Source organism: Coregonus lavaretus, assembly GCF_964263955.1.
Source record: "Coregonus lavaretus genome assembly, chromosome: 5".
NCBI classification, from domain to species: Eukaryota; Metazoa; Chordata; class Actinopteri; order Salmoniformes; family Salmonidae; genus Coregonus; species Coregonus lavaretus.
In genome coordinates, this window is record NC_139992.1 from 11,456,382 (window position 1) to 11,477,286 (window position 20,905).

Here is a 20,905-nt window from a genome sequence, read left to right on the forward strand (position 1 = left end):
ACACTCACAAACGTTCCAAAGGAATAGAGACATTTCAAATGTCATATTATGGCTATATACAGTGTTGTAACAATGTGCAAATAGTTAAAGTACAAAAGGGAAAATAAATAAACAGAAATATGGGTTGTATTTACAATGGTGTTTGTTCTTCACTGGTTGCCTTTTTCTTGTGGCAACACGTCACAAATCTTGCTGCTGTGATGGCACACTGTGGTATTTCACCCAATAGATATGGGAGTTTATCAAAATTGGATTTGTTTTCAAATTCTTTGTGGGTCTGTGTAATCTGAGAGAAATATGTGTCTCTAATATGGCCATACATTTGGCAGGAGGCTAGGAAGTGCAGCTCAGTTTCCACCTCATTTTGTAGGCAGTGTGCACATAGCCTGTCTTCTCTTGAGAGCCAAGTCTGCCTACGGCGGCCTCTCTCAATGGCAAGGTTATGCTCACTGAGTCTGTACATAGTCAAAGCTTTCCATAATTTTGGGTCAGTCACAGTGGTCAGGAATTCTGACACTGTGTACTCTCTGTTTAGGATCAAATAGTGTGTCAAAACTGTCACTGTATATTTTCATCCCTTGCCGCTAGTTCTTCCCCATAGCATGGTTCTTGTAATGCTTATGACATATCTGGGCAAGCATATTGACTGAATGAAAAATATAATTAGAAAATGGTTATTTATAATTTAAGCTAGTTTCTAGAGCAACTTCAACAAACCAATGTATGTAAGTATGCCAGGGTCATTTGTATCAATATCTCAGGTACCACTAATATGCCCCTGAGCAGGGCACTTAATCTGCTCCAGGGGCGCTTCAGCTGACCTTGTGCTACTCCCAGCCTGGTGTGTGTTTATTTATAATAGATCAATAAAATATATAATCTATTCTATGGTGGTTTACATGATTGGATTTTCAGCATGCATTTATAAACAGTTCCCTTAAAGTGCTACTTTGATTTCAAACTCAATGAATTGGTTAGTTTATTCACTATATCACAATTTACTGTTTTCTGATAGCCAAACAGTATAATTTTAGGGCGTTTTGTATTTTAATTTAAGTTTAAAACCCTCAGATATGTCCCTCTCAAGCAACTGGGGACTGCGATGTTTAGATAGAAATGTAAATTATTTCTGATTTACACATGCGTGCACATCTGTTTTTGCTGAACGGATATTAATCAATTCTGACTTCCGGTTTCAGTCTTACTGAAACACCAAAATGGCGAAGATCGCCAAAACACATGAAGGTAAGATTATTTATTTACAAAGTGTTTTAAGTGGCTATTATAACCTAATTTTTCGTACGTCGGGATCATAATAAATATACGACCAAAATGCATCCATTGTTTAGAAGCTAGCTACATGTTTTAGATCTATTTTCATTCGTGACATGATGTTGACAATCCAGACGCAACGAGGCCGGGCGCATAATAGATAATGGCGCCCCGCTAACTACAAAGCTAGCTAACCTAGATAATACAGAATTTCAATAAGCATGATTGCCTTAACAATATATATATATATTATGCTATTCATTTATACTATTTATCGGATGTTTGTGTAGATATACGTAACTTGCTATATGATATTGATATGGCTAGATATATTGATTTAACAGCGTCACACTGCTGTTGTAAAAGCTACCTAGCAAAGATGGCGTTGAAGGTAATGCTAACTAAATACCTAACGCAGCCAGTGGCGGCTCCTGAAAAAATTCTCAGGGGGGGCAATTTTTCTGATGATTTAGGTGACCTACACACATTTTAAAAAAGATATGTCCAGCAACAACATGAAGACAGGGGCAGCATATAAGTCAATACCAGAAGCATTTATTGACTGATCTCAAAAGTGTTGGCTTACCAGGGTTGGTGGAGCCCTCAGTTTCATCTTTGCCTCGCAAAGCTAACTCAAACACTCCGCAAAACTTCACACACTGGATTAGCCGGCTGAGGATGTGGCGGTTCTTGCTAATGTCGTAGTAAATATATTTGTTATAGTGAATATGGAATATGATATGTTGAGTAAAATGTTGTGCTAAGATCTATTTAGGTCAGGAGCTGGTTATAAGTTCTGTTCCTATCCAATAACAATGGACAAAAGGGTCCTATCTTGTCAGCCTTGTCAGTTTCAGTTCTCCAGTAAACTTGTGATTATCAACACTAACCTCATAGTGGTGGCGGCGGACAGCTAGCCTGTATCCCTCATCCAGTTGAGTGGGAACAGCTATCCATGTGGGTCTTTGACAGCTCATGTTTCTTAATCTTTCCTGAAAGATGGTGCATGTCCGTTACACACCAGTCGCTGTCCAAGCGGTGCTGTCTGCCGTGCCGCCTTCAGGGTGAAAGAGTAAGCAGGGGGTAGCAGAAGACTGCATTAGCTACATCGCAGCCTGCTAGCCAGGTTTTTCGTTCGTACCAATTTTTGGAAAATCCTCGGGTGTAGGACTTCCCCCCTTTAGTAGAAACCTGTTGAATTATTAAATTTGGTCTGGGAGGTCCTAATTGTTTCGTTGCCAATTTATCTTCATTTGTTCGCCGACAAAAAGTAACTTATTTCAAAGAGACAATCGAGTTGCACTGAACGCTATAGCCATCTTGATAGTAGTACGTGAATTGATTGATGAGGCTACCCGCTCTTTTCTTAGTTACGTTCATGGTTATGTTACGTATGACGAAAGCGCGTAAGTGCAAGCCCTCAGAAACCCATAGAGATTGTATTGAAAGCTCTGATATTTGAAAAAAATAGATTTTACATGGGAGTCTATGACAGACTTCTGGGCGATTTTCAACCTGACTGAAATCGCCCCAAAAGGGGGGGGGGCATTTGAAGCACGACTTTAGCCTGATTGGACATTTAGTGGCACTGTGGCAGATCAGACGTCTAGATTACAACACTGATAACTACTGTTGCCGTGATATAATTGATTAGAAAAAAAATCCCTTCCTTTTCCCGTTTGGCAGTGCGTCGCCCATATCGCCCTATTGAACACACCGCCCCTGAACGCAGCTAACTAACTTTGCTGGACATTCTGTAGGTTGCTAACTACGGTTTATCTAGTCGTTGGCAAGCTAGGGCACTGGCTGATTCCGCTCCAATTGAAACGAATCTTTGGTGATGTTTTTGTACATATTTTTCAACATACCCATATGGTCACTGACTGTTGTTCTTCCCCCTTGCCCCCCAGACATTGAGGCCCAGATCCTGGAGATCCAGGGCATGAAAGCTGCCCTGGTGGAGGAGGGAGGAGATCAGGGTGTGGGCCTGGACTCCACTGGATACTACGACCAGGAGATCTACGGTGGCAGTGACAGCCGCTTCGCTGGATATGTCACCTCCATAGCTGCCAATGAACAGGAGGATGTAAGTGCTGATGTCAAATCCTGTGCTGTGATGTAATGATGCATGTTTTCTTTGTAACTTTGAAAAAGTGTTGCACGTCATCTGCAACACTGACATCCTCTTCCTAGGGGTCAGACATCAGCTATTCCACTGTCAGATTTTTCATGGAGTTGACTACTCCAGTATGTCTTGTTGTCTGCGAGCTGGGAGAGTCTGCCTTAAATGGCTAGGCTTGACCAGACTCTTGTCTCGCTCTTATTTTCAGGATGATGAGGAGGACTCATCGACGAGTCTGCTTGGACAGAAGAAACCGGGATATCACGCTCCGGTGGCTATACTCAATGCAATACCACAGTCAGATGAACAGGTTAGCAACACCATCTTCTTCTCTTCCTGTAGAATTCTACTTTGCAGTTCAAACCTGACAGAAAACCTTTTACCAAATCTTAGTGCTAATGTTTTGGATTTGCATAATTATCCTGCTCATATCTTATCATAGACAACATTTTTACAATGGTTACTTATCATACTCTGTAATGTTTGCCATGATGACATGTTTTGTAACATGCTGTGTTCTCTCTCCTCTCAGTACGACCCGTTCGCCGAACACCGGCCCGCGAAGATTGCAGAGCGTGAAGACGAGTACAAGGCCAGACGACGACAGATGATCATCTCTCCGGAGCGACTTGACCCCTTTGCAGACGGTAAATTTCACCCCTCCATGTTCTCTCCATAGTGTCCTCCCCTGATGTATGTTATGTGTTATACTGTAACTGCCATGATCCCATGGATGCCTTTCAAGGGTTCCAACCCACCTCTCGCTGCTTAGCCCTTCGAGCACTGTGCAACAGCTTGCTCCCCAGACTAAGACCTTCCCTTGGTAAACTTTTCTGGCCCGAGGGCGGTTGGTTGTCTTGTCACTGCGCCTTTTATCACTCATAATTTTGTCTCAATAAAATCTCTTTGCTTTTGGGGCAAACGGTCTGCATGCCAGATAAAATATTTTTTCCCCCTCGAAAAGGAGAATAGTTGTAAACAGCTGAGGATTAAGTTGTATGAAATACAACTTCTTCCAGTAAGGGGTTCCATATGTTTTAGGGAGAGGTGGTTGGACATTGTCTTGGTTACAGACTTTTGTACCTAACTACATGGGTGGCAGGTAGGCTGTGCGTGTCTCGAAGGGTTAACAGACCCATGTGGCTATCTATCTCATGTACTGATGGCGGAAAGAACTGTGTCTTAATCTAAAGAAAGGTATTGGGTAATGAGAGTAGCAAAAAATTAAAATGTGTGTGATTTGATGCTTATCCTTGGGGTGATTCACCTGCTCATGCATTGTGCCACACCCTGCTGTGCCCCTTTACCCACAAACCACCCCATCACGAGGCAGCCAGAAGCCAGAAATGTGCTGGTTGTCTGAAGCTTGGCTCCCAGTCAAGGAAAGCCCCCAGTTGGCAGAACACCTGGGTACAGAGCTGAGGCTTCCAAGTATTCCTGTGTAAAACAAGAACACTCGTAATAAGCAATGCTATTGGACCACCCCTTTCTTCCATGTGGCCCTTCACTCCACTACAGTATCATTGTTCAGGCTTATGGTCAGTCGCCACCACTGTTGGCTTGTCAGACTTCTAGGGGTTGGGGAAGTTCCATTAGAAGAGATCAGGACATAGTAAATTATGAGACTTACACACACAAACTGTAGTGCAGTTGTGTCATCAACACTAGTGAGTCATGGTCTCAGATTTCAAGCCCATTTAAATGACATTTAGTTCAAGTCTGGTCAGGGATCTTAACCTGGGCTCCAGGGGTCTGAGTAATAGAGTGAATTACAGTGACGGTATAATCCTTGGCCAAAGGGCTTTGGCTCCGGTTTTGTCCCTTACCTCTCACAGGTTAAGGAGCCGTCACTTACATATATTCACATTTCTCAAAGCCTAAACCTGGCTACGGCTTGTTTGTCTTGTCAGCTTAAACTTTTGTTAGTTAGAATGAACTGAATAGCCTGTCAGTTTAACCAAGGATGGCCTATTTCTCAGAATACAGCTTGACTAGCCATTAAGCATTTGATTAACTAAACACATACCTTGTAGATTAAGTTTACAGTATGTTTATTTACACATTGCAACAATTTATTTGCAATGCAACAATTTGCCTGTAGTGGCTGAAGCACACGTATCTGTCTGAGATTTAATTGTCCTCAATGTAGTTTGGGGGTAGGGCTGTATCAAGCCTGCATGTAGCAAGCTCTGTCATATACAAAAATGTTGTGTAAATATATTTCTATTTCACATCTTTGTAAAATAGAAACATATCAAGAAATCTGTGTGCCGCAATTCCACAGGCCCATACTAACTGTCCTTAATTTCTCTCCTACAGCAGTACTGCTTTGCCAGTCCTGTACTGCACTCTCTTAAGGGTGCAGCAACTCATCCTGTGTAGGTTATGGTGAACAGACAGAAGCGTGCGCTTGTCAGTTTTGTCAGGGTCCGCTGGCTGGTTGTCTGTCTGGGTGGGGGGGGAAAAGCAGCTATTCCTCAACAAACCTCTACCCCAACATCCTTTTATTTTGTTTTCTACCAAATACTTATTTTAATAGAATTAAATTGAAACCTCAGCCATTTTATGGTGGTCTTTTGCTTTAGATTTATTTTGTAATTCATAATATATATATATATATTTTTAAACATATTTTTCTAAAAAGGAAGTCAAGATCTACATTTACGAAGTTGGAATAGCAATCGAATCCCAATTCAAACTAGCGGCTGCTCAGTAGCAGGTGGCCTGTTCCCTCTGAAACTAAGATATTGATCGTATGGATCTAATAGTTGCCTCCACTGCCCCTCAGGTATACGTGTAACTACATATATATATTTATATATATATACTCTCCCTGCCCTGGGTTACATAAAGTAGCTGCACATTTATCTCACAGAACATTCCTTGATTTGGTTTAAAAATCTTGACTTCATTTTCTTAAAATGCTATCAATAATTCGCAATCTGGGGGATATTTTTATTACTTTTTTCATTAGAATTTTGAGCCCCAGGAGGATTTTTCTTTTGTGACGTAAAAAAAACAAATCACAGGTGGTATGCTTATGTGTGTGAGTTCCAACCCTTTTCCAAAGTGTTACTAATGGTAAAGAGACATTTTCTAGGCTTCTTTTCTGCCGGTTGAAGTCTGACTGCAGAAGGACCCTTGGCACTGAAAGTGTACGTATTCTGGAGAGCACAGCCCAGGACTCCTGCATCAGTGATGGCTTTATCCTCTCCTGTTATCTCCTTAAAAGAAAGACAAAACAACCTCAGCTGTTTCTCAATGTATCTGCCTGTTTGTTTGTTTTTAGACAGTTATGTTTGTATGTAAGGCAAGCAAGAGAGGACTGTCTGTATGTTGTGTATCTAGGGTTGTCTTGATGTGATTCAGCTTAAGGAACTAAAACAGTAAATGTTTCTAAAGAAGAAGTGAGGGCCTAGCTGAGTTGGCTGTGTTGTGCTTGCTGTCTGTGTTATGAAGCCGGGTCCTGGGGCGTGTTCTAATCGGCTGCCCTGTGTCTTGTTGGTGCTCTTTCGCGCAGGGGGCAAAACGCCGGACCCCAAGCTGCAGTCCAGGTCGTACATGGACGTCATGAAGGAGCAGCACCTGACCAAAGAGGAGGTAAGACAGACCACATAAACCCCCTTTGTGGTCCTCGAGTAGCCCCAACAGTACACATCTTTATTGTAGCCCCGGACCAGCACACATGATTCAACTTGTCAACTAATCATCAAGTCCTCAATGAATTGAATGAGGTGTGTTTGTCCAGGGCTACAACAAAAATGTGTACTGTTGGGGGTACTGGAGGACCAGGGTTGGGAAACACTGGTTTAGACCAAGGGCATAGCTTTGTCTTGAGGTTATGTTTCTGATTGTTGTGTGTCCATAAAGGATATAATTAAGCAATAAGGCCCAAGGGGGTGTGGTATATGGCCAATATACCACGGCTAATAGCTGTTCTTATGCAAGACGCAACGCGGAGTGCCTGGATACAGCCCTTAACCGTGGTATATTGTCTGTAACCCACAAACCCCTGAGGTGCCTTATTGCTATTATAAACTGGTTACCAATGTAATTACAAGAGTAAAAAGTAATGTTTTGTCATACCTGTGGTATATGGTCTGATATACCATGGCTTTCAGACAATCAGAATTCAGGGCTCGAACCACCCAGTTTATAATAAATACAATTTTATTATGTGGTTGTATCGTTCAGTGTGGTGTATCGTTGCCTACAATAGACTTAATTCCTACAAATCCCACGGGAAACTTTCCCCTGTTGTTTATCCTTTGGTTGGTTTTCTCACTCTCCCTGCTCTCACTCTGTGCAGAAAGAGATCCGTCAGCAGATGGCAGAGAAGGCCAAGACAGGAGACCTGAAGGCTGTCAACGGCTCTGCTGCCTCCCAGGCTGCTGCTGCTGCCGCCGCCGCCAAGCGTAAACGCCGATGGGACCAGACAGCCGAGAAACAGGACCAATCGGGAACCCCCAGCAACGCCGGCACACCTAAGAAGATGTCCAGCTGGGACCAGGCCGACCAGGCTGCTGAGGTAAAATGTATTAGCAAGGCACTTAACCCTAATTGCTCCTGTAAGTCGCTCTGGATAAGAGCGTCTGCTAAATGACTAAAATGTAAATGTATTATCTTAGTTGATCAGATCCAGTTTGTATCCTTACAATTATTTAGTTTGGTCTGGTGTTCAATCAGCAAATGATATAGAACCAAGTGTTTTTGGGGCAGTTTATTTGTCTTGCCTAGGCTTCAAATATGCCTTTTAAGATCCTAGTGGAACAAAGGAACTCAACCATGCTTCTCCAGTTTACATTTCTGTACTTGAGAACTCACTGAGCCCTTTATCCCCGGACTCCCCCCCACCACTACACATGCAGCAGACCCCAGGACACACCCCTGGCCACACCCCCTCCAACAGCCGCTGGGACGAGACCCCCGGAAGGAACAAGGGCAGCGAGACACCAGGGGCCACCCCCAGCACCCGAATGTGGGACCCCACCCCTAGCCACACCCCAGCTGGAGCAGCCACGCCAGGCAGAGGGGACACACCAGGACACACCACCCCTGGACACGGGGGAGCCACAGGCAGCGTGCGCAAAAACCGATGGGACGAGACCCCCAAGACGGAGAGAGAGACCCCTGGTCATGGTAGTGGTTGGGCCGAGACCCCCCGTACAGACCGAGGAGATGAGTCAGTGGGAGAGACCCCCACCCCGGGGGCCAGTAAAAGGAAGTCCCGTTGGGACGAGACACCCGCCAGCCAGATGGGCTCTTCCACCCCACTGATGACCCCTGGGAAGACTCCCATCGGAACCCCTGCCATGAATATGGCCACTCCCTCTCCAGGTACTGTTAATCACCTAGCCTTCCTCTCAGGCCTTTGAAACCCGTTTTCAATTCCTTAGAGGTAGACCCGTGGGGCGGCGCCCAATTGGCCCAGCGTCATCCAGGGTAGGGGAGGGAATGGCTGGCAGGGATGTAGCTCAGTTGGTAGAGCATGGCGTTTGCAACGCCAGGGTTGTGGGTTCGATTCCCACAGGGGGTATAAAAAAAATAATGTATGCACTCACTCTGGATAAGAGCGTCTGCTAAATGACTAAAATGTAAATGTAATATCATATAACACTGATAACTGTTGGTGAATTGATATTATGTACTTGTTGTTAATTTACTAGTAGTATAAATGAGCAGGAATAGAAGTAGTGTAATGTCCCACTAAGTGGTGATACTAGGGTTATTGAGGCATGTTTTCCATTATGCATGTGTTTCCTATCCTGTCAGGTCACCTGATGAGCATGACCCCAGAGCAGCTGCAGGCGTGGCGTTGGGAGAGAGAGATAGACGAGAGGAACCGACCACTCACAGACGAGGAGCTGGATGCCATGTTCCCAGAGGGATACAAGGTAGAGGACACACCCTCCCCAGCACAATGGAGAAATAGAGCTCAACTGTCACTTGTCACATCAAATGCGGTATCTATATAAAGTGATTAAATGGTCTTCGGTGAGCCAGGGTCACGTTCTGTGTCTCTGGGTTTGGTTCCCCACAGCAGCGTGTCTCTTCAGTTGAAGACATCGAGGCATTTGTCCGAGAAGGGCTCAATCCATTACAGAAATAGAGTGAAAGGAACTGAAGTAAATGAGTTAATCACTAAAGTATGATAAATGAACAATACTAACATCTCATCCTCCACCTCCCTCCACAGGTCCTTCCCCCACCAGCAGGCTACGTGCCCATCCGTACCCCAGCCCGGAAGCTGTCGGCCACCCCCACCCCCATGGGGGGCATGACAGGCTTCCATATGCAGCAGGAGGACCGTTCCATGAAGCAGATCAATGACCAGCCCAGTGGGAACCTGCCCTTCCTCAAACCAGACGACATCCAGTACTTTGACAAGCTGCTGGTTGAGGTGGATGAGTCCACTCTTAGCCCAGAGGAACAGAAGGAGCGTAAGATCATGAAACTGCTGCTGAAGATCAAGAACGGAACACCTCCCATGAGAAAGGTGAGACCAGCTGCCAACAGTCATCACAGAATTAAATGGAACTTTTCTCTGACCAAGATGGCTGCCATTATCAGAACAGTCTTGAGTTATGAAGGTTTGACATAGGCCTATCTAGTGTTACCTTTTATCTCTATAGTCTTAACTCCATCTTCCTTTTGTTGTGTAACTCTCACCACTGAAAAGTCAATGGTCCAGTCTAACCCTCTTGCGGCTCTCCTCAGGCTGCCCTGCGTCAGATCACAGACAAGGCGAGGGAGTTTGGAGCAGGGCCCCTGTTCAACCAGATCCTACCCCTGCTCATGTCTCCTACCCTGGAGGACCAGGAGCGCCACCTGCTGGTCAAGGTCATCGACCGCATCCTCTACAAGCTGGACGACCTGGTCCGCCCATACGTACACAAGGTGTGTGTGTGTGTGTGTGTGTGAGAGAGCGAGGAACTCGCTGACTCGGGATACAATATGTCTCCTGTGCCGAGGTTGGCCCTCACTAATTGACTATCTGTTCCCCAGATCCTGGTGGTGATTGAGCCGCTGCTGATTGATGAAGATTACTACGCCAGAGTGGAGGGTAGAGAGATCATCTCTAACTTGGCCAAGGTGAGCCCCACTTCCAGCCCTATAATGTACTCACACACCCACCACAGTTGGGTAATATGCCTGCGAATCATTCTCGCCTGTTCGACCGATCCGTGGTCAGATCAGGGCTAGTACTTCGCTATATGAAAAACCAGCACGAGAACTAGCCGATCTGACATCCAGTTCATTTCTGTTCTCACCCTGCACCCGTTGGTCACATTCCTAAAGCAAGTAGCTAATACAATTTGATCTGAAATCACATTAGAAAATGATACTTATGGTGTCTAATCAAGCAGTATCATAAACACCTATTCATCTTAGTTGATTTCTTCCATCTCTTACCCTCCCTCTCTATCTCTTACCCTCCCTCTCTATCTCCCTCTCTTTTCCTCCGTCTCCCTCTTTCCCTCCCTCCCTCTCTAGGCTGCCGGCCTGGCCACTATGATCTCCACTATGAGACCTGATATTGACAACATGGACGAATACGTCAGAAATACAACAGCTAGAGCTTTCGCTGTCGTAGCGTCCGCTCTGGGTATCCCCTCCCTGCTGCCCTTCCTCAAGGCTGTGTGTAAGAGCAAGAAGTCATGGCAGGCCCGCCACACGGGCATCAAGATTGTCCAGCAGATCGCCATCCTCATGGGCTGTGCCATCCTACCCCATCTGAGGAGTCTGGTGGAGATCATCGAGCATGGTGAGTAGAGGGCGACACTGCCTGACATGGTATGGGACCTGAGGGGGTAGTTTAGTTTTCTAGTAATAGTACAGTTGTTATATTTAGGAGTGACTAGTGTATTTGACTCAAGCGTAGTTTAGTTTACAAGTATCTAGAGTGCGAGGGTTGTTTATTTTAAAGTGCATTTCACACGTGGTCACAATACACTTTACCAATAAGGATAAAATATGATGATCTCATACTGACCTCTACTGTGTCTGCCCCCCTCAGGTCTGGTGGATGAGCAGCAGAAGGTACGGACCATCAGTGCCCTGGCCATCGCTGCCCTGGCTGAGGCTGCCACGCCCTACGGTATCGAGTCCTTTGACTCTGTACTCAAACCCCTGTGGAAGGGTATCAGACAGCACAGAGGAAAGGTGAGGACACATTGCTTTGTCACATGCCTGCGAATCATTCTCTCCTGTTGGACCTATCAGTGGTCAGATCAGGGCTAGTACTTCACTAGATGGACACCAACATGAGAACTGGCAGATCTGACATCCATTTCACTTCTGTTCTCACCCTGCACCCGTTGGTTACATTCCCAAAACAGTTAACAGGTACAAACACCCGTTGGTTACATTCCCAAAACAGTTAACAGGTACAAACACCCGTTGGTTACATTCCCAAAACAGTTAACAGGTACAAACACCCGTTGGTTACATTCCCAAAACAGTTAACAGGTACAAACACCCGTTGGTTACATTCCCAAAACAGTTAACAGGTACAAACACCCGTTGGTTACATTCCCAAAACAGTTAACAGGTACAAACACCCGTTGGTTACATTCCCAAAACAGTTAACAGGTACAAACACCCGTTGGTTACATTCCCAAAACAGTTAACAGGTACAAACACCCGTTGGTTACATTCCCAAAACAGTTTACAGGTACAAACACCCGTTGGTTACATTCCCAAAACAGTTAACAGGTACAAACACCCGTTGGTTACATTCCCAAAACAGTTAACAGGTACAAACACCCGTTGGTTACATTCCCAAAACAGTTAACAGGTACAAACACCCGTTGGTTACATTCCCAAAACAGTTAACAGGTACAAACACCCGTTGGTTACATTCCCAAAACAGTTAACAGGTACAAACACCCGTTGGTTACATTCCCAAAACAGTTAACAGGTACAAACACCCGTTGGTTACATTCCCAAAACAGTTTACAGGTACAAACACCCGTTGGTTACATTCCCAAAACAGTTAACAGGTTAATACTAACATGTTTACTTGACATCACAATACAACTTCATTTCAGGATCTTGCCGTAAGCCCGGGATCTTGCCTGTATAGATACCAGTGTTTCCCCTATAGTCATTCAATCGTGGCCGCTACTCACAAAAACAAGGTGTACATTATAATAAAAACAAATATAGAAGAAAAAAAGTGTGGGATCCTTAAACGTTTTCAGTGTGAACTTAAACGTTATGTTATGTTTGAGTCACTCCGATGGCGTAAGAACACGGCATAAGCCAATTTTCTTTTAGCACAATGGCAAAACGTTTTGAATTGCAGGAAACTAGCTTTAAAACAGCAAAATCGTATGGATACAGTAACTGAGTTAACTCTTACCTCTCCCCTCTTGTGTCCAGGGTCTGGCTGCGTTCCTGAAGGCCATTGGCTACCTGATCCCTCTGATGGATGCTGAGTATGCTAACTACTACACCAGAGAGGTCATGTTGATCCTCATCAGAGAGTTCCAGTCCCCTGACGAGGAGATGAAGAAGATCGTGCTCAAGGTGAGGGAGCCTGTGTGTGTGTGTACGAGACTAATTATCGCCTGTTGGACCTGTCAGTGGTCAGATCAGGGCTAGTACTTCGCTAGATGGACACCAACATGAGAACTAGCAGATCTGACATCCAGTTAATTTCTGTTCTCACCCTGCACCCGTTGGTGACATTTCCATAATGAAAATAAGTTGTAGATGCTAGCTATTACACTTAAAACTGAATTGGTGTTTGTGTGCCCTGTTTCTAACCCCCATTGTTCCCCCTCTCTTCCAGGTGGTGAAACAGTGCTGTGGTACTGACGGTGTGGAGGCCAACTACATCAAGACAGAGATCCTGCCCCCTTTCTTCAAGCACTTCTGGCAACACAGGATGGCCCTGGACAGACGCAACTACAGACAGGTACGTACAGACGTAGCTCAAACGGGAACGACTCCAAGCATATCCCTTATATTCAATGGGTTGATTACAGACCAATAGTAAATGTTTTACCAAGCATAAATCAGTAGAAGTCTTAATTTATGACAAGAAAAATAAACATATTTTAGCCTCAATGGGGCAAACTGGTAAAATACAAACAAATGCAATTTCTGACTAACATTAAAATCCGGTCATACTTAATTAATGACTGGTGTGTTTTGGGTGATGTCTGTGAACTAACCTCTTCCCTGTATGTCTGCCCATCCTCAAGCTGGTGGACACAACAGTGGAGCTGGCCAACAAGGTGGGTGCGGCAGAGATAATCTCTCGTATCGTAGATGACCTGAAGGACGAGGCAGAGCAATACAGGAAGATGGTGATGGAGACCATAGAGAAGATCATGGGGAACCTGGGAGCTGCTGACATCGACCACAAGCTGGAGGAGCAGCTGATCGACGGCATACTGTACGCCTTCCAGGAACAGACCACGGAGGTGAGACCACAGGGTGGAGACCACGGGGGGGAGACCACGGGGTGGAGACCACGGGGGGGAGACCACGGGGGGGAGACCACGGGGTGGAGACCAGGGGCATGTTCAGCAAAGAACAATGTTGTGGAACATTGAGATAGAAGTGGGTTATGTAGAATAAGGAATCATGTCGGCTCATAACATCTCTATCTACAACGTTCCAGGGCCCGATTTCCCCATAGCGATGGAACTTCGGCTTACGAGTGTTTAAACAATGCATCTTTTCTACAATGGCCTAAGATGTAACATGCATTTCCCAAAACACTACGCAGAGAGAACAGTTGCTAAGTGTGTCGGAGTATGTGTCGATATTGATAGGAATGGAAGAAAGGCAGTGCTGTTCTCGGATCAGCTTTCTCAGTTAAAATCTTACCTTAACATTATAATTATTTCACAATACTGACAATGGATCAGCACCTAGAGAGATATTATCACCTATGGCTGCAAATATTAAGGTGGCTTATTATAACGCTTACCCAATACAAATTGGCACGTTAGGCTACACATCATGAAATATATTCACACAAATTACAGACAATCTTGTCTGCAAGTAGCAAAATAGAACTCAATTGATTGAACATGAAATGTATTTCAATATGATTGACAGATCTATAGCCTACTGTTTATTTTAATGCAGTCATCTTTTTATAGACCATGTCACTTGTTTGTATCAATTGCGAAGACATTGGCAACTTTGTATTTGTAGGCAACTTTGTTCTGATGTTACCAGCGTTCAGAGACTGATAAACAATGTGATTCTATGTTTAGCGGAGATCTTCTGTGTATGAAGTGACATGGGAAGGCAGAAAGTATCGAATGACGCACTTAGCTGTTCTACAAGGGGTGTGAGGCAGGTGTTAGATTGCGAGCGTTTTCAAGTGCAACGTTAATTACGATGGTTTTGGGAAACAGCTCCGTGATTTAACGATGCTCCTACGATGGTTCTAACGATTAACTTAGCCTTAAGATGCTTTTGGGAAACCTACTGAAGCTGGCCCAGGGTATAACGTTGGGAAAAGCCTGTGATGAAACAAGTTATCCCTGTCTGAACAGCAGTGTGGATTTATGGTAATCTGAGGCTTGATGGGAGATTCATATTGATTTGAATGGATAACTGTGCCTTATTCCCTTTAAACCAGAGCCCTTTGGGCCTTGGTCAAATGTAGTGCGCTATATAGGGAATAAGATGACATTTTGGATGCAGACACTCTCAGTCCATCATTAGCCTACCTGTGTAGAATATGACTGACTGTAGGAGTTGACCTCTGACCCCTGTAGGACTCTGTGATGCTGAATGGGTTTGGCACGGTGGTGAATGCCCTGGGGAAGAGGGTGAAGCCCTACCTGCCTCAGATCTGTGGTACGGTGCTGTGGCGTCTCAACAACAAGTCCGCCAAGGTCCGCCAGCAGGCTGCTGACCTCATCTCCCGTACCGCCGTGGTCATGAAGACCTGCCAGGAGGTTAGTCTTCCCAACACACACTTTACGCACGCACATACACACACACACCCGACACACTCGTATTGCACATATACACTCCCTCTCTCTCTCTCATACTCGCACACTCACGCACTCACTGAAATACTCACTCACTGCAATGATATCACCTTCACTGACTGAGTCATATAGAGAGTTTCCCTTTCCTTTCTAAACCCCCCCCTCAACAGGAGAAGCTGATTCCCTTTCTAAACCTCTCTCTCCCCCCTCCTCTCAACAGGAGAAGCTGATTCCCTTTCTAAACCTCTCTCTCCCCCCTCAACAGGAGAAGCTGATTTCCTTTCTAAACCTCTCTCTCCCCCCTCAACAGGAGAAGCTGATTCCCTTTCTAAACCTCTCTCTCCCCCCTCAACAGGAGAAGCTGATTCCCTTTCTAAACCTCTCTCTCCCCCCTCAACAGGAGAAGCTGATTCCCTTTCTAAACCTCTCTCTCCCCCCTCCCCTCAACAGGAGAAGCTGATTCCCTTTCTAAACCTCTCTCTCCCCCCTCCCCTCAACAGGAGAAGCTGATTTACTTTCTAACCTCTATCTCGCTCCACAGGAGAAGCTGATGGGTCACCTGGGAGTTGTGTTATACGAGTATCTAGGAGAAGAGTATCCTGAAGTACTGGGAAGCATCCTTGGTGCTCTCAAGGCCATCGTCAACGTCATTGGTACGTAACCGTTACCCTCTCACTACTACAACTCCCTGTCTTCTGACCAATAGCATGTTGACACTAAGGTTGATGACCCTTTGGCCCTGGGTCACATGTCTGTGAATCATTCTCGCCTGTTCGACCGATCCTTGGTCAGATCAGGGCTAGTACTTTGCTAGATGGACACCAACATGAGAACTGGCAGATCTGACATCCAGTTCATTTCTGCTCTCGCCCTGCACACACTGGTTACAAATGAAAAGACATTAGTTTTATTTTCCTAAATTCTATCCAATCTCTGTCTTATAGCTCCATACACTCTCAGCCCACTAATTTAGCCCTCTCACTCCCTGAGACGGGCTGAAATATTTTGAGAAAGCGCTCCAGTGGGTAGAGAAATGCCTGTGAATGAATTGTGTTAGTTGAGTTCAGTGAAGAACAAGGATTGGGCTGGTTTAACAGCAGTAACGCTATAAGCGTGGTTATGATTAAGTTATGGTAGTAGATGTGTTAAGACTTGGTGATATGCATCTAGAGAGCTGATTGGTTGTCTGTCCTGTCACTCAGGCATGCACAAGATGACTCCACCAATCAAAGACCTGCTGCCTCGGCTGACGCCCATCCTGAAGAACAGACATGAGAAGGTGCAGGAGAACTGTATTGACCTGGTTGGCAGGATTGCTGACAGGTACGTCTGTAGCAAAGCAATCACACACACACACACTCTGAAAGATTGGACTACATTAGTGTGAATCTGTGTCAATCTTTGACTCACACATTCACTAGTATATTCCAATATTTGACTCCTAAGCATATGTGGAAACATTTGATAAAATAGTAGATGTTTCATCAACCATGTTGTAATTGTGTGTGTAGGGGTGCTGAGTACGTGTCTGCCAGGGAGTGGATGCGTATTTGCTTTGAGCTGCTGGAGCTCCTCAAGGCCCACAAAAAGGCCATCCGCAGAGCCACCGTCAACACCTTCGGATACATCGCCAAAGCTATCGGGTGAGTCCTGTCTCTGGCTACTGCCCAATACTTCTCTCAAGAGTTGTTGATCTCCATTAGTGCACATTTATTAGGGTTTATGTTTAGGAGAGTGTATGGTTTTCTGAGCATCCATGAAAAATGTTGGTTCAATAAAGTTGTATTATAATGATGCTTGGTGATACTTCACCTGTTACTGTCATGGTAACCAGTATATATTTAGCCTATCATTGACCTATTGACCTCTCCACCCCTCCAGACCCCATGATGTGCTGGCCACACTACTTAACAACCTGAAGGTTCAGGAACGGCAGAACAGAGTGTGTACCACCGTAGCCATCGCCATCGTGGCTGAGACCTGTTCTCCCTTCACCGTGCTCCCCGCCCTCATGAACGAGTACCGCGTGCCCGAGCTCAACGTGCAGAACGGCGTGCTCAAGTCCCTGTCCTTCCTGTTTGAGTACATCGGGGAGATGGGCAAGGACTACATCTACGCTGTCACGCCCCTGCTGGAGGACGCGCTGATGGACAGGTGAGAGGACCAAACATTGGAACTAACAATCAGTCTGGTGGGCTGACTAAAGTCACAGTAACCCTGTAGTCACTAAACCAAAAACATAACATTTCCCAAGTATTGTAAATGCATCGAGCTACATGGCCACACTATCCTGACCAAGATCAGTACTTAGCCATTGGTGCTGCTGTCCGTAACAGTTAGGGATCACTCGGTTGAATGTGCTGTAATATAACTGCGAACCATTCTTGCCTGTTCGACCGGTCCGTGGTCAGATCAGGGCTAGTACTTCACTAGATGGACACCAACATGAGAACAGGCAGATCTGACATTGTTAATTTCTGTTCTCACCCTGCACCTGTTGGTTACAAAGGAAAAGTCAAGTGTCATTCATTGTCATTGTGGATTTCCTCCACAGAATTAGAATATATAGTAGACCCCACCTCATTCTTTGCACCTTTTGACTGGCCCCATGGTAACCCTGGTTCTCCTCTCTCTCTTCCTTGCAGAGACCTGGTCCACAGACAGACTGCCAGTGCCGTGGTGCAACACATGTCCCTGGGCGTCTACGGCTTCGGCTGTGAGGACTCCCTTAACCACTTGTTGAACTACGTGTGGCCCAACGTGTTTGAGACGTCGCCCCATGTGATCCAGGCTGTCATGGGGGCCCTGGAGGGCCTCAGGGTGGCAATCGGCCCCTGCCGCATGCTGCAGTATTGCCTGCAGGTAAACCTGACTGCTACTACATCACTGATCTCCTTGCTCTGACCGACAGGTAGCAGATTGACTACTATCTGCTACTAGATAGAATGACTAGGCTCATTCTAGAATAGCTGAGTGTTGAGAATTGACATAAAATGTCCAGAAAGTGATGCAAATGTGGTAAGTTATCACTATCAACAGCAACATACCTTTATGAAGTCCATGAACAAGCTGCGGTGGATACACTATCTATAAAAAAGTATGTGGACACCCCTTCAAGATTGTGGATTTGGCTATTTAAGCCACACCCGTTGCTGACCGGTGTATAAAATTGGGCACACAGCCATGCAATCGCAATAGACAAATATTAGCAGTAGAATGGCCTTACTGAAGAGCTCTGTGACTTTCAACGTGGCACTGTCATAGGCATCCTTTCCAACAAGTCAGTTCATCAAATTTCTGCACTGCTAGAGCTGCCCCAGTCAACTGGAAGTGCTGTTATTGTGAAGTGTAAACGTCTAGGAGCAACAACGGCTCAGCCGCAAAGTGGTAGGCCATACAAGCTCACAGAACGGTATCGCCGAGTGCTGAAGTGCATAGCACGTAAAAATAATCTGTCCTCAGTTGCAACACTCACTACCAAGTTCCAAACTGCCTCTGGAAGCAACATCAGCACAATAACTGTTTGTCGGGAGATTCATGAAATGGGTTTCCATGGCCGAGCAGCCGCAACACAAGCCTAAAATCACCATGTGCAATGCCAAGCGTCGGCTGGAGTGGTGTAAATGCCGCCATTGGACTCTGGAGCAGTGGAAACGCGTTCTCTGGCGTGATGAATCAAGGTTCACCATCTGGCAGTCCGACGGACGAATCTGGTTTGGCAGATGCCAGGAGAATGCTACCTGCCCGAATGCATAGTGCCAACTGTAAAGTTTGGAATAATGGTCTGGGGCTGTTTTTCATGGTTCGGGCTAGGCCCCTTAGTTCCAGTGAAGGGAAATCTTAACGCTACAGCATACAATGACGTTCTAGACGATTCTGTGCTTGCAACAGTTTGGGGAAGGCCCTTTCCTGTTTCAGCATGACAATGCCCCTGTGCACAAAGCGAGGTCCATATGGTTTGTCGAGATCGGTGTGGAAGAACTTGACTGGCCTGTACAGAGCCCTGACCTCAACCCCATCGAACACCTTTGGGATGAATTGGAACGCCGAATGCGAGCCAGGCCTAATCGCCCAACATCAGTGCCTGACCTCACTAATGCTCTTGTGGCTGAATGGAAGCAAGTCCACGCAGCAATGTTCCAACATCTAGTGGAAAGCCTTCCCAGAAGAGTGGAGGCTGTTATAGCAGCAACGGGGGGACCAACTCCATATTAATGCCCATGATTTTGGAATGAGATGTTCGACGAGCAGTTGTCCACGTACTTTTGGTCATGTAGTGTATTTAGTAAAAGCAACAAACCTAGTAGCAAGGGTGGGTAGGGGTGGAAAACATGGTTTCCGGGGGGTTGGTGGGAACATGTTGGCTGGGTAGCTTTGGGGGAATGGGATGGGATGGGAGGTTGGGGGTGGAGACATGTTGGCTGGGTGGGGTTGGGGGGATGGGAGGTTGGGGGTGGAGGACCACTTTTTTTTGTTTTATTTTCCTGTTAATTATTAAACTCTGTATATATTTCTTACTGTTTTTTGTTGTTGAGTGGCAGCCTACGGGTACATGTTTTATAAACAAAAAATTTAAATGGATAATGTACCTGTAACCCCCTCAACCAAAAATTACTAAACAAATAAACTATAATGATAGTAGCACTGTAAGTGCAGCCATTGAGTTGATAATGCTCTCTAACCCTGTTTCCTCTCTAGGGTCTCTTCCACCCAGCCAGGAAGGTCCGAGACGTCTACTGGAAGATCTACAACTCTATCTACATCGGTTCCCAGGATGCTCTGATCGCTCACTACCCCCACGTCTACAACGACGAGAAGAACCCTTACCTCCGCTATGAGCTGGAGTACTTCCTGTGATTCTGCTCTCTTTTCTCTCTCTGTTCACGCTCTCTCTTTCTCTCTCTGTTGACGCTCTCTCTGTTGACGCTCTCTCTGTTCACGCTCTCTCTTTCTCTCTCTGTTCACGCTCTCTTTCTCTCTGTTCACGCTCTCTCTCTGTTCATGCTCTCTTTATCTCTCTGTTCACGCTCTTTCTCTGTTCACTCTATCTCTCTGTTCACTCTCTCTCTGCCGATCTCCTCCCCTTTCCCTCTCCTCTCTTTCAGCTATCTCTTCTCTCTGTCCACTCTTCGTCCTATCTCTCTTGGTGTATAGATAGGACTTGGTCCATTTTTTTTTATTATTTAGCGCCTCTGTCTTTGTAGTGGGTGTGTCCAACAAGATTCATTTTAAATCAAATAAAAACTTTGATTAGGGAGAAAAAAATATGAAACTGAACAATTTCTTAGACCTTGTATGTTTTGTTTATTTTATAATAATCATTTCCATAAGGAATGACAGACATACAGTGAAGTGCAGGATCTAAGTTAGCCATGTTAACGAATGGTGAGTTTTGAAGCTCTTTAAAATAGTCATGGTTTCTGTGTACCGGCATCTGTAACGGCCGTTCCTTCTCAATCCTCTGCTCACCTATCAGTGATCACCCCTCTGTTCTTATCAGAATGTTGCTTTATTTGACTAAATAAACGTTTGTGTATAAAATTAA

At 45.4% G+C, this 20,905-nt stretch overlaps 1 protein-coding gene across 4 annotated transcripts; it reads left to right on the top strand.

Moving 5' to 3' along the window:
- The first annotated feature begins 1,197 nt into the window (after positions 1–1,197).
- On the top strand, positions 1,198–20,905 carry LOC311129570 (splicing factor 3B subunit 1). 4 transcript variants are annotated; one of them, XM_084161905.1, is made up of 23 exons: positions 1,198–1,245; positions 3,183–3,358; positions 3,603–3,704; positions 3,927–4,041; positions 6,915–6,994; positions 7,704–7,922; positions 8,263–8,731; positions 9,167–9,288; positions 9,591–9,890; positions 10,112–10,291; positions 10,400–10,486; positions 10,889–11,159; positions 11,412–11,557; positions 12,779–12,925; positions 13,191–13,316; positions 13,606–13,827; positions 15,142–15,324; positions 15,902–16,013; positions 16,563–16,683; positions 16,872–17,003; positions 17,242–17,514; positions 18,006–18,222; positions 20,059–20,905. In XM_084161905.1, the coding sequence occupies exons 1-23, from the start codon at positions 1,218–1,220 to the stop codon at positions 20,215–20,217; spliced, it is 3,987 nt and encodes a 1,328-aa protein (XP_084018031.1). In that variant the 5' UTR covers positions 1,198–1,217; the 3' UTR covers positions 20,218–20,905. The 4 variants fall into 4 exon arrangements, with proteins under 4 accessions (XP_084018031.1, XP_084018032.1, XP_084018034.1 ...); XM_084161906.1 differs by having other exon boundaries at positions 8,266–8,731; XM_084161907.1 differs by lacking the exons at positions 1,198–1,245; positions 3,183–3,358; positions 3,603–3,704; positions 3,927–4,041 and adding an exon at positions 4,074–6,549.